This window comes from Tetrao urogallus (assembly GCF_951394365.1).
Source record: "Tetrao urogallus genome assembly, chromosome: 22".
NCBI classification, from domain to species: domain Eukaryota; kingdom Metazoa; phylum Chordata; class Aves; order Galliformes; family Phasianidae; genus Tetrao; species Tetrao urogallus.
The window spans coordinates 6542752-6559075 of record NC_136835.1 but is presented as its reverse complement, the minus strand read 5'-3'; the positions used below and the strand labels follow the sequence as shown (position 1 = coordinate 6559075).

The 16324-nt window shown below is 41.5% G+C and overlaps 1 protein-coding gene across 1 annotated transcript in view; it reads left to right on the top strand.

Annotated features, from left to right (window-relative positions):
* SIK2 (salt inducible kinase 2) overlaps window positions 1–16324 on the top strand; it is a gene marked incomplete at both ends in the record, with an annotated part of 42144 nt that overhangs the window by 24835 nt on the left and 985 nt on the right. The window contains 10 exons of the mRNA XM_079545899.1: window positions 778–902; window positions 2814–2937; window positions 5446–5666; window positions 6918–7070; window positions 9187–9351; window positions 11949–12177; window positions 12744–13010; window positions 13145–13308; window positions 14320–14433; window positions 15045–15136. Coding sequence (XP_079402025.1) covers window positions 778–902; window positions 2814–2937; window positions 5446–5666; window positions 6918–7070; window positions 9187–9351; window positions 11949–12177; window positions 12744–13010; window positions 13145–13308; window positions 14320–14433; window positions 15045–15136 — 1654 coding nt within the window. The remainder of the gene's footprint in view (window positions 1–777; window positions 903–2813; window positions 2938–5445; window positions 5667–6917; window positions 7071–9186; window positions 9352–11948; window positions 12178–12743; window positions 13011–13144; window positions 13309–14319; window positions 14434–15044; window positions 15137–16324) is intronic.

Below are 16324 nucleotides of genomic sequence, written 5' to 3'. Positions count from 1 at the left end.
TATTGTTGTTTGCTGTTTTGTTCTAGTAAGAAAAAAAAACCATGCAACTCAGGAAAACAGCAACAGGGTAATCTACCGTTTGTGGCAGGCTCTTTTCTGGCTTCATCTCTCTATTCAATTGTGGCTGTCATTTCATATTTAATTATTGGATTGATATCAGTAATGCTGAAGTCCGGAAGTCTGGTTTCATGTTAAGCTGTAGGAAGCCTTTTAAAAGAATGGCTCAGTTGTAGACTAGTAAGGTTTACTGAGAGACTGAAAGAGCTATGGGCAATCCTAGGAGCAGAGCTTCCTTCCTTGCAGAAGGCTGTGTGTGCTTGTTGCTTTTGGCAGAGTTCCTTCTTCCCATCTCCAAAACTGATGCTTTTGTTATCAATTTTGTTTATTCAAGGCTAGAGAGTACCTAAAGAAAGTATCTCAGATTCAGCACTGTGGCTCAGGTATCTCTTCGCAAGTAAATAAACTCATACATATGCGTGACATTTTGTTGAATTTTAGTGATAGCTGTTTATCAACTCAGATTTAGCAAACTGCTACAAGTTTACTTAAAACTTCTATAGGTGTTGTAGAATATTTTAATGATTATGCCGTTGTGAAAATAGCAGTAGAGGACATTCAGCATTCTAATAAATGCTTACAGTGGGAGTAATGATAAAAGGATTTATGATACAGCCTTTTATGAATGAAGGTGAGCTTTCAGGCCCAGCCTGTGCCTACGATTATTCGGTGTCATGCAGCTGGCATCTGGAGTGACTTTTCCCCTTCATTTCTCAACAGATTTTGGATTTGGAAATTTCTACAAGAGTGGTGAGCCTCTGACGACGTGGTGTGGAAGCCCACCATATGCAGCTCCAGAGGTCTTTGAAGGACAGCAATATGAAGGACCCCAGCTGGATATCTGGGTATTGCTATTTTATTTACTTAATTTTAAGTGGATTCAAGTCAACTTTTGGGAAGCTGGAGTAAATGAATTGCCTTTGAGTTTTCTTAAGCTGCAGACAACTGTTGCTCTTTAGGTTTACTCCTTGATGTAAAAATGCCTCTTAACACCAGATAAAATTAAAGTTACCTATCTACATGCCTGTTAAGTGTATGTTGTAAATCTGTGTAAGCATATCAGAGGAAAGCCTGCACCTCCTGCAAAATCTCCCTTGTATGAATGCATGAACTTTGCTGTTTATGCGCCTCTGGTATTTTCTGTGTTAAGTGGGGATTGAACCTGTTCCTGAAGTTGATGGGACTCAGAGCAGCTGAAACTCAGAAGAGATGGAGAGATGATGGTTGCTTTCTTCTCTGAGTTGCCTGTTTCTGAATCTTTCTGCGTGCTATCAATGCAAGGGAGTCACCTTCATTCTTACACAATTGAAAAGGGATAAGACTGGGCCAAAGAAGTTTTCTGTGCCCTTCATCTGTTGTCAGCCTGCTTTGTCATTCCAAATTTTTATTTATTTAATATTCTGCTACTTACAAGACATTCACTTTCTGAAGCAACCAGACACAATACAACTTGGCAGCCACTGCTCTGGTATTAGGTTTGCGGTGATACTATTACACACTTCATAACGTAGGCACTGACATCTTCGCCAAAGCCTGGTAAGCAAACGGTGCACAGAAGGTCACCTTTCAGCTGCTAATTAAAATGATGCTAGTTCTTTTAACAAAGAAACACTGTGCTTTTATGTACATAGATGCATACGTGCATTTGTCTATCAATGTTATCACACATATATATGTTATATCACACATATATCACACATATAAATGTTATCTACATATATATGTAGACATATTAAAAAAAAAAAATAGGCAATTGCCTTTCTGAATCTTCAGTAATTGACAAATAAGCCTACAGTAGATGTCAGTTTTGAACATCAAAAGTGAATCTCTGAGCTTTGGTAAATATTTCTAAGTATGTGTGACCCTAAATTATTAACAGAATAAACCTGCTCACAAAGAAAAGCACAACTGTTTATAGTTCAGATAAAGCTTATCTGAAATTTAGCTTCACTTATTTTCTGAGATGATTCTGTATCTCTAAAAAGTTTTAAGGTAAATGTTAAATGTTTTCCTTTTTTCCTCCTAAGAAATTGAGTGCTGTGACTATCTGCTGCAACTCATGGCATGAGAGTTTGGTGTGGTTATTTCATTTGCTGTGGCTATTTCATCTTGTGTGGTGTGATATTTTTCTGGCATCTGCTGCAGGACGATTTCCACTTGCAGTGCCAATTAACTTACGTGCTTCACAAAATTAGTCTGGCAATTGGATGAGAGCCCTTTCCCAGATTGTCTCCTTTTGTTCGTTTTACACAATCCCCTATGCTCAGAGTACTGTACACAGCAGTACAGATCCATCTTTCCCTGAAGATCGCTGTTGATAAAGATACCAGGATGCCAGGTTTCTTACCCAGGTTTCTGCAAATTGGTAAATGTGAAACGTTTCTTATTTTAAGTGGCTGCTGTTTGAGGTTTGCTTTTGTTTGAATGACATTCAGAGCAATAGTTTCTGATTCTTACCTTAGTTTGGGCTTGCTCTGCAGGTCTCAGTCATCTGTCACGAGCTTCCTGCTAGCAGCCAGAGTCTCCAGCATGCTATGCTTCAACTTACCTGCTTATTGGCACAGATACTGCAAGCCTAGCCACTTGGGGTTTAGTGTTCTAAGGTCTAACAGTCTTCAGAATTCTAACTCTACTATGTATAAATTTCCTGTTTCCTGACATAATTTACAGACTTTTCTGTGACAGGATTTGGCTAACCAAGCTCACCTACTTTGCTTGAAGCCTGAAAAATGAAAGGAATATTCTCTTTCTTACAGAGCATGGGTGTGGTTCTTTATGTTTTGGTCTGTGGAGCATTACCTTTTGATGGGCCAACGCTCCCCATACTGAGGCAGCGAGTTCTGGAAGGAAGGTTCAGGATACCTTACTTTATGTCAGAAGGTAATGGCTTGTCTTGTATTCTTGCTATGTTAAACTTTGATTAAATTCTAGAATAATCTCTGTTGCAGTACAGTGAGGGTGGTATATCTGCCCAGCAGATTACAGTACAGCAAATTGTTTCTCATTTTGCAAAGAAACACAAGTAAAAGCCTAGGTGAGCTGTATGTCTTTGCAATTAGGCTACTTCTCCTAGGTAGGCAAACCAGCCCATTCTTCCTGCAGATTGCGGCTTGTCCGTAGACAAGGAGAAAATTGAAATAGAAGGTGAAGGATCTCTCATTCTACTGTGACCAGGAATATGGGGACATAGGGGGAGAGGCACATTTCTATAGCAATTAACTTTCATTTTACAAGGCCGTAAACATTTTAATCTGGGAAGAAAATATGATGACAGCAATATCACTGTCATTCCTAGGTTGTGGATTGAGCAGTTGACAGTGTCTGCTAAACAAAAGCAAAGAAGTGCACGATGAATTCATATGGCAACTTCTTGTACTTGTGGCACTCCCAGACACAACTGACTGTTAGATCTCTGCCTTACCTAACTGCCCCATCTGTTGGGTTTCCCTCTGCCATGTGCCTCTCAGATGAGAACAAATTGGGCCATTTTTGCACAGTTTGATGGTGTCCTTCAGCTTCCATTTATTAAAGGGTCTCTAAGCCTGATTACTTCAAAAGAACTTTTCCTGAATCAAATCCCCTTTCAGTATTCTACTTTTTATGGGATTTTGTTTATTTGTTTTAAGGGAATTAAAAATAATTTTTCAGTCTGTTGTTCAGCATTCTGTAGTGCAAAACATTCTGGTCCTCCCCTTTTTCATTCTGGTGGTGTTTAGTGCATGCTGCACCTGAAAATAGCTGCTATTGTACAGCTGATCTGGTTAGCTCAGCTATTTGGTCACTTTTAGCAACACTGCACTGCAGCAAGCCCTCAGCTTCCTGGGCACAGTCTGCAGCCTGCTCTGAGTTGTGCTGTGTTTGTGACTTTGCTGATATAAGCATGTGAACTAGATGCAAGAACCTCTGTGCAGGTAGCAGCTGTGAGTTAGGAGAGGACAAACTGAAGGTTAACCATTGTAGGGGAACCTGAGTAAGGAAAGGACAAGATAAGGGTTAACCAATGTATAGGAATGCAGGTAAGCAGGATGTGAGGCCAGATAACATCTCGACACTCAATTGTAAACTTGAAGAAACATGACACAACAAATGGATCAGGATGGGATTACTTCTGTTGAAGACAATGAGCTTTCATCCCATGACCACCAGGAGACCCCCTCTGCCCATGGCGCATGTGCAAGAGGGAGGGACCATATGCCGGTGGGCTCTTGGAAATTTAATGAATATGTATGCAAATTCTGGGAAAATCATTGATTATGTATTAGTTTAGCCTAGATCTGTACTAAGGTTTTGCCCTACATTCTGCAAGTTAGGTGGATCTATCCCCATTGCATCCGGTGTCTGCGCAGCACTGAATAAACTGTACCTGCTTTGTAATCTTACTTGAGTTACAGAGTTTGATTCCACACGTCAGCTGTTGCTGTGATTGAGGTGCAGATGGGCTGTTTCATTTCCAGCTTTGCAGCTTCCTTTGCTGATCACATGGTGTTGCAGGGAGTGGGGAGAATTTGCCTGTTAGCAAAACATGGAAACCGAAAGAGATCAACAGGAGTAAATAGCCAGAAATCTCTCTAAACTATCTGTCATAAATATTTGAGTTGGCTGGCTCATAGCATCTTATGGTCAGCTGGAAATGCAGGACAGATTGGTAAGCTTACATTAGTTAACTTACATTGTTATACTGACTTTTTATTGCATGAGAACTGTGTTCATCTCTTGTACCCTCATCTCCCAGAACCCAACTGAGATCTCTGTGATCACTCTTTTTAGTACTGTTGAATATGTAGTGGTCAGAAAACAGCGACACCCTGTTATATTCAGAATCACTGTGGCACCTAAAGCACTGGTTGTGCTTTGATCCTGGAATTAAAACAGGTGAAACTGCTCTTTGCCATTGGCTACTATTCACAGCCACAGATGCATTTTGTGAGCATTGGGGTGAAAATCTTTAATAGTAATCAGTTTAATAATAAAGCTTACTTTTGCCAACCTCTTGTTCCATGAGCCTGGACATGCTATTTCAGAATGCTGGAGGAAGATGCTTGTTTCCCCACACACATTTCCCAGAGGTTTTTGAAGCTTTATCAGTTAATGTTGGCACTCAGGAAGCACAAGCAGCTTCAAAGAGTTATTAAATGTTACCTTGCCCCTTGTGTAGGAGCTATGTAGATGTAATGACACTGTGCTTTAAAGAAGCTGGGTCTTTTTTTCTTCCCTCTTGTGTGACTTTTAATCTTGTTTTCAAAGATTGTTGTAGCCCTCAGGAAATGTTTTTAGTGCCGGAGTCAAGTAGAAGAGAGGCAGCTTCCTGTTGTCACGCTCTTTCGGGAGGTGTCAGGTGAAAATATGCAAACAGTAAGCAGGCTGGTAATGTGTTTTACTCCCCAACAGATTGTGAGCATCTGATTAGAAGAATGCTGGTCCTAGACCCATCCAAACGGTTAACGATTGCTCAGATTAAGGAACACAAGTGGATGCTGATAGAAGTTCCTGCCCAGAGAACTGTTCTTTATGCCCCAGGACAGGAGAACCAGCCTTCCATTGGAGAGTATAACGAACAGGTTCTCCGGCTAATGCACAGCCTTGGAATAGACCAACAGAAGACTATAGAGGTAAACCAGTCTTGAGCAGTTGTCCATGGAAGGGAGAGGGAGATCACAGAAGTACTAAGCAGTTACATGTTTCCCTCCAATCCCAACCTGTGCTTCTTACTAAATGTAAATACTAACAGACTCCTTGTGGAGTTAACACAGTCATTTCTTTATACAGTGGTTGACACTTTTAACCATTGTAGAGGCTGCACTTGAGTACTTCCTGCCAGAGGAGGCTTCTCTGCGTTATAGAGGTCTGGCTCCTTTTGTTTCTAGTGATTTGGGATGGCCAGTACATTCAGGAGGTCACTCATCTCAGTCACTCCTCTGTTCTCAAATTTCTGAAGGCTTGGGACTGCTCCTTAACATTAGCTATAGGTACTGCTGCACACTGGAATACCGTGAGCCTCGCGATTTACAAAGGCCCCTATACTAAAGCTGATGCTTTTGTTGAAAATATCCAAATAATTTTTGTCAGGACGGTATCTCTGATAAAAGCAGATTTTATTTGCAATTGCAATGGCGGGTGTCCCGGAAGCAGGAGCACCTCTAAGGACACAATGACAGCTTTTTGTACCTTGTTTCCTCCTTTGCCTGTCCCTCTCCCCTGTTTCCCCGATGGCTGGGTACTCCAGGTTCATAATCTTATCAAAGTTTACATTTGTTAATTGGTGCGATATCTGGTGTCAGTCAGCAGCCATCCTGTTGTTTCCAAGATGTCTCAGTGCTCTTCTTGTCCTATTGATACGGTGATTTTCTTCAAAGTCTTCTGTTAAACAAAAAGCACGGGGAGGCGGGGCTGATGCCAGGCCCTCCTATGTCTCTTCAGGTGCTTCTTTGGGCAGGGCATGACTTGTTCTCTGGTTTGATCCTCATTTAGGATATTCTCACAATGGATATGACAAAATACACATATATACACTGTATACTGAGTATGCCTTCCTAGGGAAGGTTTGTCTAGAGGATAAGTGATGCAAACTATCAGAGTAAAGTAGAAAGACTCCCAAAAAGAACTGTGACAGTGGAGACCATGAAATAAAAAATATTATCTAATTCTAATGCAGAAACAACATTTGATTCTTACACTTTGCTTAGCACTCCAATTTGAAACTTTCTCAACTCCAGAACAATGTTTGCATGCTGTAAACCCCTCTTCAGTATCTTTTTTTTTTTTTTTTTCCTGAGATGACAATTCTTGCTTCTTGGTCTCACAGAATGTAAAAAATAACCTGTATTTGACTGCACATAAACTCTTACACTTTTCTTTTTCAGTCACTGCAGAACAAGAGTTATAACCACTTTGCTGCTATCTATTACTTGTTAGTGGAAAGACTCAAATCGCATCGAAGCAGCTTCCCTGTAGAGCAGAGATTTGATGCTCGCCAGCGCCGCCCAAGCACCATTGCTGAGCAGACAGTAGCCAAGGTGAGGTCTCTTTCTAGGCAGATGTGAAAGTTGACTGACTTCATTCTGAGTCCCAAAATGCAAACAACAGTTCAAGCTTTAAACAGGTATTCGAGTGCTTTAACCTTAGGTTCCCTTTATTCCCTCTCTTCTCTTTGTTTTGCTCTTAACATCCCTTTTGTCCTTTTGGGCAGCGCTTTTTTGGCAATGTGGTTAAAGAGAAAGCTTGTGCTTCAAAGTGGAAAGCTTCCATTTTTGAGAATTTCTAAATTTTTGCTTGGAAATCAATGGTTGGAGTATTAGAGAAATACAATCTGTGCAATGCTTGGAGTATCTTTAAAGTGATCCACAAATAAGCCATTGAATTTATGGAGGGCTCTGCTGGCATGGGGGCTAAAGCATGAATGGTCTACAGAGTGCTTTTAAACAGAAGCAGTCCAAAAAGACCTGTTGAAAATAAAATTATTTTCTCACCTGCTGTTCTCTAGATATGCTTTCTGTTTCCCTGAATTATAGAGGTACCCAAGAGAAAATAGCATTGATTTGTCAGGTTAAGAAACTAATTCATTGTGTTATTACATGGCAAATATGAGAATTACTGTCATGAGACTCTTTGTTGCTCAAGACTCAGGTATGTTCCTAAATAAGGTCACTTCTGCTGAAGTTTGTGCCGTTTTTTCTTCCTGTTATGCAGCAAAGGGATTTCTCAGCATGGCTGCAAAACCTCTGAGCATAGACAAGCACAGAGCTATTGAGACAACTAATTGATTTAAGTCTTAAGAATGCTGTGTGTATTTTATTAGCAGTGGTTGTGTGCTCCCTACATCTGGTGTCAGCCCATCCATTGCAAATGGCTGTCCACTTAGCATCCCTTCTAACTATACTGACTGTTGCAGCACAGGCTCTGCAGCTATTCAGTCTACTTCTTCCCTTGTGATTTTCTTCAGAAAGAAAGGTCATGCAGAGTTTATCACGTCGTATTCCAATAATACTCAGGTATTTTTTTAACATGTTCCTTTGTTTCATTAGGCTAGACACAAAAGTAGAGCTTTTAATTTCTATTAATGCAAAACTGGAAACGTGAAAAACTTGGCCTAAGATTACTCAGATTATTGTTATTTCAAGAAAATACACTCTCAAGTTTATGGCCTCATAGGTACTGTACTGCTGCTGTATGGAGCAAGTACCTGGGCCCCACTTCCAGGAGAAATTGCAACTAGTCTGCTCCTGTTTTGCTTAAGACAGCAAAACATTGTTTTTAGGTTCTGCTGAAATTAAAGCCAAACCACCTCAACTATGAAAACCCAAGTCCATGCAAAATCTGACTGACAAAGGTTAATACCAGCTATGTTCTTAGATTGTAGATCTAAAGACAGAAAGACATGGTATTCAAAGGCAGATTATTAATTATAAGATGTATTAAAAGTAGGTGAAGAGAGATGAGCAAGGAGGAAGAGAGAACATAACAGGAGGTAGTTCATTATTGTACCATGTTCAAGTTTTCTATATTCTATAGCTACTATTCCTGCTTTTTCTCAGGACTGCAAGCAATTGTGCAGCTATCGTGAGCAACAACGTAGCTTGTTTTTACACATGGTGGCACCACAGGCTCCAGCATAAGACTGCTTGTTTTATTTTGGATAGACAAGTTCTGTGTGTCCTGCATGTCAGGAAAACAGTGGCTTTCACTGGTTGTTTATCCTATTTTCCTAATTTTGCCATGCTTGCCTTCACTGATGCACACATCTCCTTTCAACAGTTCTGTTCTATTCTTTCTTATTGTTTTTCAGCAGGAATCAGTGCATGTTAGAGAAGTCATTGAAACCAGCCCTGATCCTCTCGGTAATATTTAGGGTGTTATATGTATAGAAAGGAATTATAGCATGTCATATGTAGGAGAGCACCAAAGAGTCCCACTTTCCTCGTTGCTAGTAAGTGCTCAGCTTCGACAAGTAGTTAGTGTAATGACACTTTTTCCCCCCAAGTTTAAGAATGTGATAACGTCAAGAATGAGGAAACGAATTCTAGAGTTCCGCTTTGGAGGTGGGATGGGAATTGTTTGTTTTTAATTTGTGACTTTGTACACTGTTTTCTATCTCAAGCTGTTCAGTTTTTGGAGTTCTTTCATTTCTTTTAGGCACAAGCTGTGGTGCCATCAGTGAACTTGTGCTCAGAAAACACGAGGCTGCTACGGTCCCCAGGACTTCCCCCCACCTCAGGAGCAGAGGTCTTTTCATTCCCTCCATCCAACTGCCAAACAGAGACGGCATTTATGGAAGAAGAAAGAGTCAACACACCAAAGGTACACCCTAGCTTCACCCTACTGTTGTGCCCAAATTCAGTAAGACTAGTAAAACATGGCTGCCTTATAAATTATTGCCTTGCATCTTGTACAACTTTCTGAGGCTCAGTGGCTGTTTCTCCACGTTGGCAGCCCTTCCTACCAGTGCACTGCTCTTCCTCCAGACTAAGAGCTGGACTCTGCACTCTCTGCATGTTCTTTGTGCTGAAAATCTACAGCAATCCACTCAGCTAATCACAAAAAATTCAGACAAATGAGAACAGGAGGGTTTAATGAAATCTTCAGCTGGCAATGGAAGCTTGTGGTTAAGTCATTAAAAGATCTTTTAAGTGCAGTATTTTATATATCAATTTCATAATAAGCTAGTCAAAACAGTTGCATTTTTTTTAGTTTCTGTTGAGTGGTAAATAGTCTGCAGGACCTCCAGTCTGTCAGAGCCTACTAGAACTTCAGCATTTCAGGTAGGTTGTAGGGCTCTCAGATGGGCCATTCCTGTAACTGGAAATCCCTGTAAAAAGTAAAACTGTTTAAAAAAAAAAAAAAAAAGCCTATCCCATCTAATAGGTTCTGCTTTCTTTAATCAGACTGGAAGACTGTGTGTATGTTTCCTGCACCTCCACAATTAACGGATTAAGCTGACTCAACTAATGTGATATGTCAGCTCTGCAGCCCTAGAAATGTACAGTTACAGCTCAGCTCTGAAGGGAGCCATAGTCTGATGGATTTTGTCATCCAGCTTTGAGGTCTGTCACAGTACTCTGCAAGGTAGCAAAGAATAAGTGAAATGCATGAGGTTGGCAGCATGGGTACAACACAGCAGCTTTTATGAGGATATTGCTCAGAAGAACTGTATTTGTGAAGTGTGTTATTCCTGTGAAATTTTTGTTGTTCTCTCTCCTGTTATATCACATTATAACTTCAATTTTAGCACTTCACATTTTTCCTGCTATCAGGCAGGGTTCTGATCTCAGGCTTGCCATTTTGAGGGTTTTACTACTCATTTGCTGGTTAGTTACTGAGAACGTGGTCCTGGTTCTCGTCACTGCTTTAATTAACTCCATCTATGGGTCCTTACAGTCTGAAAAGCAAAAAGTATTTCAAAGAGATTTGGAAATTAACTTTTCAAACTTAATTTTGTATGCACCATTGCTTTTGCAGATGACATCTGGCCAGAGTAAAATCAATAAATGGTGACTACAGTGAGGTGTTAAATCACAAATGGCTTAGGAATATTTCAGTGTCTATTACATGCCATGTCTGCTAAAACTTCCGAGCTCTGAGCCATATGCTGTGGTAAACTGCAAAGAGCTGACAGCCCATGTGCTCTCCTTTCTATTCCAGCAGTTCACTAAATATTCTTTCCAGCACTACTGCTGCCATGTCACTAGAAGGCTTTTGAGTGGGAAAGTCACAAATGGAAAGTGTGCAAGGAAATTAGGCTTAAGGGTGTCAGCTACTATTTAAAATAGATGCAGCAGATGCAGAATTTTTCCATGCAAGAATCATCATTATACTGAAGCTCAAATTAGTGAAAGCATTTCTCAGTACTGTGTTAAATACTGTCCTGGAGTAACTGCAATATAGTCTGCTATTGGGACCATCTGTTAATAGCTACTATTAATGCAGTGAACTTTCTTTTCCAAATACATGTATTTTCAAAATACCAGAAAACATTGTTGAATACAATTTACCAGTCTTATGTAGCATCATCTACAGCAGTGTAGTTTTACATTAAATGAATGTGCTGTTTCATTCGTATTTTGCTCAATCTGAGCCTGCCAAAGCTTGTGCAGCAGGATAGTACTCAGAGCTTCTAGAGTATTGCAGAATGCCAACAGTATGACATGGGCCGTGGTCCTCAGCACACCAGTAATTGCATATGGAATTGGTTAAGGTACGAAAGAATTCAAGACAAAATGACTAAGAGTAATAAATACAGAAATGTAATTCTAGGAGTGTTTCAGATTGGAAAGGGCCAGTATTTCAGTTTGGGAAGCAATGCTAACTTCTAACCAGACAAAGTTGCTCGGAGATTTAACAAGCTGTGTGAATTCAAGAAGAAGGCTCCACAGACTCACTCTGTTTATGGAACAGCAGTGCAAGTCCAATGGACTTCTGTTGGAAGGAGTACACTTACTATATCAATCCTGAATACACTTCTGTGGCTCTGAAAGAACACCAATTAATTAAATACAAAAAGACCATTTATTTAATAGTTCTTATTTGATAACAAAAAATGAACATTGGGAATTTGAATAAATGAGCACTGAGCAAGGGGAAGCAACAATATTGATAATTCTGTAAATATTTGTATTTGTGGCAGAGCTGGCAAAATTAGTTTGCTTCTTTGGTTTAAACAAGAAAGGCCATGGAGAACTCAGTGCTGTTGGAATTGAGTATTCAGATTTAGGGAGTCAATAGCAAGGGGAATGGCATTGGTGATACCACCTGGGAGATTTGTTTTGTACAACTCTTCAGCAACTCAATGGGTTCTAGGAAAACTGCCTTCAGCCTCCGTGACAGGCAGAGATTTCTCATACTTTGGCATGCTGCTGTGTGCAAGTAATGGAAAGCTGTCTGTTCCATGTGGTATTTAGGTAAATGGCTGCCTGCTAGATCCCGTGCCTCCCATGATGATTCGAAAGGGATGCCAGTCACTGCCAACTAGCATGATGGAAACCTCAATCGACGAAGGAATAGAGACGGAAGGCGAGGCAGAGGATGACCCTGCGCAGGCATTTGCAGCCCTGCAGGCAGCTCGCAGTGGGAAGCGGCGTCACACCCTGGCTGAAGTCACCGACCAACTAGTGGTGGTGCCAGGCACAGGTATGGGCCTTACGCACATACACAAACACCTCAAAGCATGAGATCAGTTCCGCATAGCCCCCAAACCTGCTGAGCAGGCAGTATGAAATCAGAGCAGCAATCAAACAGTTGGCTGTGGTCATGTACCAGTAGCAATGGGTGAGGTCCTGTGAGTTTGCTTGTGCTGTTCTCACATAACCAAATGTCTCCAAGCCCTTCATCCCCTAAAGACATGCTGGAGGAGGAGGATAGGGCATGCAAAAACCCCCAGATTCTTGGGTACTGCCCAACCAGCAAGGTGACAGAGCCTTTCAGCTTAAGCTGTGATCCCATCAGAATCCCCTGCAAGAACACTGATTGCACTCTCAACAAGCCACTGAACATCACCTGTATGGTGTCTTATTGCTGCACTCATGTAAAAACCAATAGTAAGAAACCTCAAGACATTCCAGTGCTGTACATATTATGATTACTTCTATTGTTTCATTTTCTCTAATGGAGGACATGGCAGGAATAGCTCGAGCCCATGGCATTTCCTAATTACTGCTGTACTTTCCTTCTATTTTGGCTTTTGGTTTTTGACACAGGCAAGGTCTACTCTTTGGATGAGAACTCCTCTCGGGGCAGCAGCATAGAGTCAGAGTACAACATGGGGTCAGTGCAGAGGAATGTGGGCCTGCTGGGCGATGCCCCTCCGCTGAAGGATGTGGTGCCGCTGGCAGCACCGTTCCTGGGGCTGCGGCCAACCAACCCCGCCATGCAGGCTCTTGCATCCCAGAAGCGTGAGACTCACAACCGCTCCCCTGTCAGCTTCCGGGAGGGGCGCAGAGCGTCGGACACTTCCCTCACACAAGGTAACCATGAGGCCCTAAACTTGCTGTGTTCCTACAGGGCTCTGACTGCACCACAGCTGATCTTGTGCTGCTGTGCCAACCAGACATGAAGTAACTCATTTTCTGACGAGGGCTTTTGCACACCTCTTCTACAGGTATTGTAGCATTCAGACAGCACCTCCAGAATCTGGCACGAACCAAAGGAATCTTGGAGCTGAACAAAGTCCAGCTACTGTACGAGCAAATGAGATCAGAAGAAGAACCCCTTCTGCCATCAGCTGCCCCCCAGCTTCAGGACCTTGCTACCAGCTCTGCACAGGTACCACCCTTAGCATAGCTGTCCCCTCCAGGTGCACTGCTGTGGGACAGACTAGGGGGGATGAGGTGCTGTGGGGAGTCTGAGGAGAGCTGCTCATAGACACATCTCTTTTCTCTCCTCTCTGGCTCCTGCAGAATGGAGAATGGGTACTTGCAGGTTAGCCTCTATATTCTTGGGGTGTCTGAGAATCTTGGCAGCTTTCCAAATCTGATATTTCATTATTACTTTTAATTTGAATGTTTCAGATTTAACAAATCTCAATTAACATCTTTCCATGTTGGAGTTAGCCTCCACTATATATAACTTTAAGGAGTGCAAAAGCTACGTGAAAAGAGCTTGATTTGTGTTGTGAAAGGCCAAATTGCTCCTGCCAGTTCCCTAACTATGTGTTTGGAATGGAACAGGTCGCAGGAAATAGGAATGTGAAATCTCTGTCAGACTCTGTGAATGAAACGGGCCAGCAGCACACATGCACTGCAAGCACCCATGCTCCAGGTCAAGCCTGCTGTTCCTTTCTGACTGCTGGAAAACTTCAGTTCTGACAACAAGTTGTAAAGTTTCCCCAAGAATTTCTTGCTTGCTATATGCATGCCAGAGTGCTCACAGTGTTCCCTCCCACCCCTGTGCTGTGCATGTCCTTCCCAAGTGCTATAGAAATCTTTTTGTGTTCAGTTCTGAAGCTGTGCAACAACAGCTGACTCAACTCTGAGCATGCTTTTGCACAGTTTGCTACCACTTTACTTTTAGTACTCCAGAGGGCAAGCAAGTCACAAAGTGTTATATATAATGTGGTTTTAGTCACAGATGTAAGCCCTTGGCAGTTTGCAGCACAGATAGCTCAGAGCTTTGTCACGTGGGCTGCTCAGCATGCAGTGAAAAAGTGATGGGTGACACCGGGACCCAACTCCAAGAGCAGCAATGGAATCTCTGTCCAGGGGAACTCCACAAAGAAAGGGTTTAGGCAGAAAAAGATTTTTCTGGGGATGAAGCTTTTCCTCCTTCTTTCTGCAGGAAGAAAGACCTCAGCAGCAGGAGGCTGCGGCCACTTTCCCCAGTGGTGCACATACCCCAGTGTTATCCCGACGGCAGAGCTTAGAGACACAGTACTTGCAGCACAGGCTCCAGGTACTATGCCTTCCCCACCACTCTCAGTCAGGCACTGTGTTCATGTGTCTTTGGCCTTTCAGATCCCATTATTCTTCTCGAGTCAAATGCTATCTTAGCAGGGAACAGCTGAATTTGGAATTATGCTGTATGTTTCTCCTATTGCACAATGACTCTAATTATGGGAAAATCAGACTGTATTGCTGGAATTTTCCTAATTGTTCTTTTACTGCGGAATGTTATTAAAGCTATTTGAGGTGGCTGCTAATGAATACTTGTTATCTGTGTTGCACCCTGAAAAGGGGATGCATCAGGATCTGAGGAGCCTCCACTCATCTTCTGTTTCTCTTCCAAACTCCCCCTCTCCCCCCCTTTTTTTTCCCCAGCTTCTCTTCCAGTTAGGAAGAATTTTTTCTATGGACTTGTATGATACAGTCCATCATCAAAAATGTTCTTTTTCCAAGGGATAGAAGTCAGTAAGCAGTGATAGCTGTGGTTTTAGACAGCAGCTCTAGTGACAGCTTCTGAAAATGAAGGTGGACACTTAAGCCATCATAAGGCGAGGCAATCTTCTTTCACTTGCATTCTGGACTGAACAAATACAATTTAAAACAGTGCTACCTTACTTGCAGAAACCCACCCTACTATCAAAAGTTCCAAACACTTGCCAGCTGTTCTGCAAAGAATTGCCCCGGAGTCTGGAACAGCAGTTACAGGAGCACAGGTAAGATTTCAAACTACGCATATAAGTGACTTATCCGTACTCTCAGTAGTAATGAAAGAACTGAGACAGACTTTGTCTGATTAGGAATTCCTTGAGAAGGAAAAATTCACTTAAAAACTGTTCAGGTCACAGTTCTTAAAAATAACTTATTAAAAAAAAAAAAAAAAAAAAGGACAACAATCCTGCCTTCAGTTTACAAATTGCTGTGCTGCAAGTTTTGCAATTCCACTAGGGCGCAGGTAGACTGACAGTGCCCACATAGAATCATAGAATCACCAAGGTTGGAAAAGACCTAAGAGATCATCCAGTCCAACCGTTCACCTATTCCCAATAGCTCCCACTAAACCATGTCCCTCAGCACAACATCCAGCCTTTAACATGCTTTGTTTAGTGCTGGTGTGCGAAGGGGAAGCACAGCAGAAAGTTACTTCTTGCACTGTTGTACTCATCTTTTCCCTTGCCGTCCCCACCACTCACTACACATTGCATTTTTTATGGTAGGTCAGAGCATGGCTCATACCCTTTCACCTGCTTGAGAGCTCTGCATTCATTTAGATATTTCCCACCTTGTTCCTATGACCTAGTAATCTTACTGTGAAGAAAATGAGAAGTAAACAGAGTTTTTCTTGTCAGTGAAAATTCAGAAGTGATGCTCCTTTGAAAAAGTTACTGTAGAGAAAAAAAAGGAATGAATGGATTGGAAGCATGCCTTTTTATAACTGTTATAATGTATTATGGCAGACAAGCTTTTAATTGACAAGTTAAAGAGCTGTAAGGTTTTTATGAGCTCATCATTTGATTATTATTAAGCAAACAAAGAGGATACTAAACACGTGTCCATGTCACTAAATTTTGCAGAAGAATTGGAAAACGAGAAAGGAAAACAGCAACCTAGCTACATTCTTTATGGAACAAAAAGAATTAAGGAATAAAAGTATGAAAATACTACTTGATTTCAAGGAAGTATGTAATCTAGAATTGCTTTATAGGTCACAGACACTCCTGACAACTGATTAATCCTAATCAAGAACTTAACTGACAATACTGACAGTATTCAGAGCAGCTTGATACACATTTATTCAAGACTAGGATGTCTGTGCAGAGAAATAACCTTGGAAAAAATAGATTCCTTTTCTGAATGCTATCAGCATACGTCAATAGCGGGTTTCCTATTTGTATGTGCTTAGG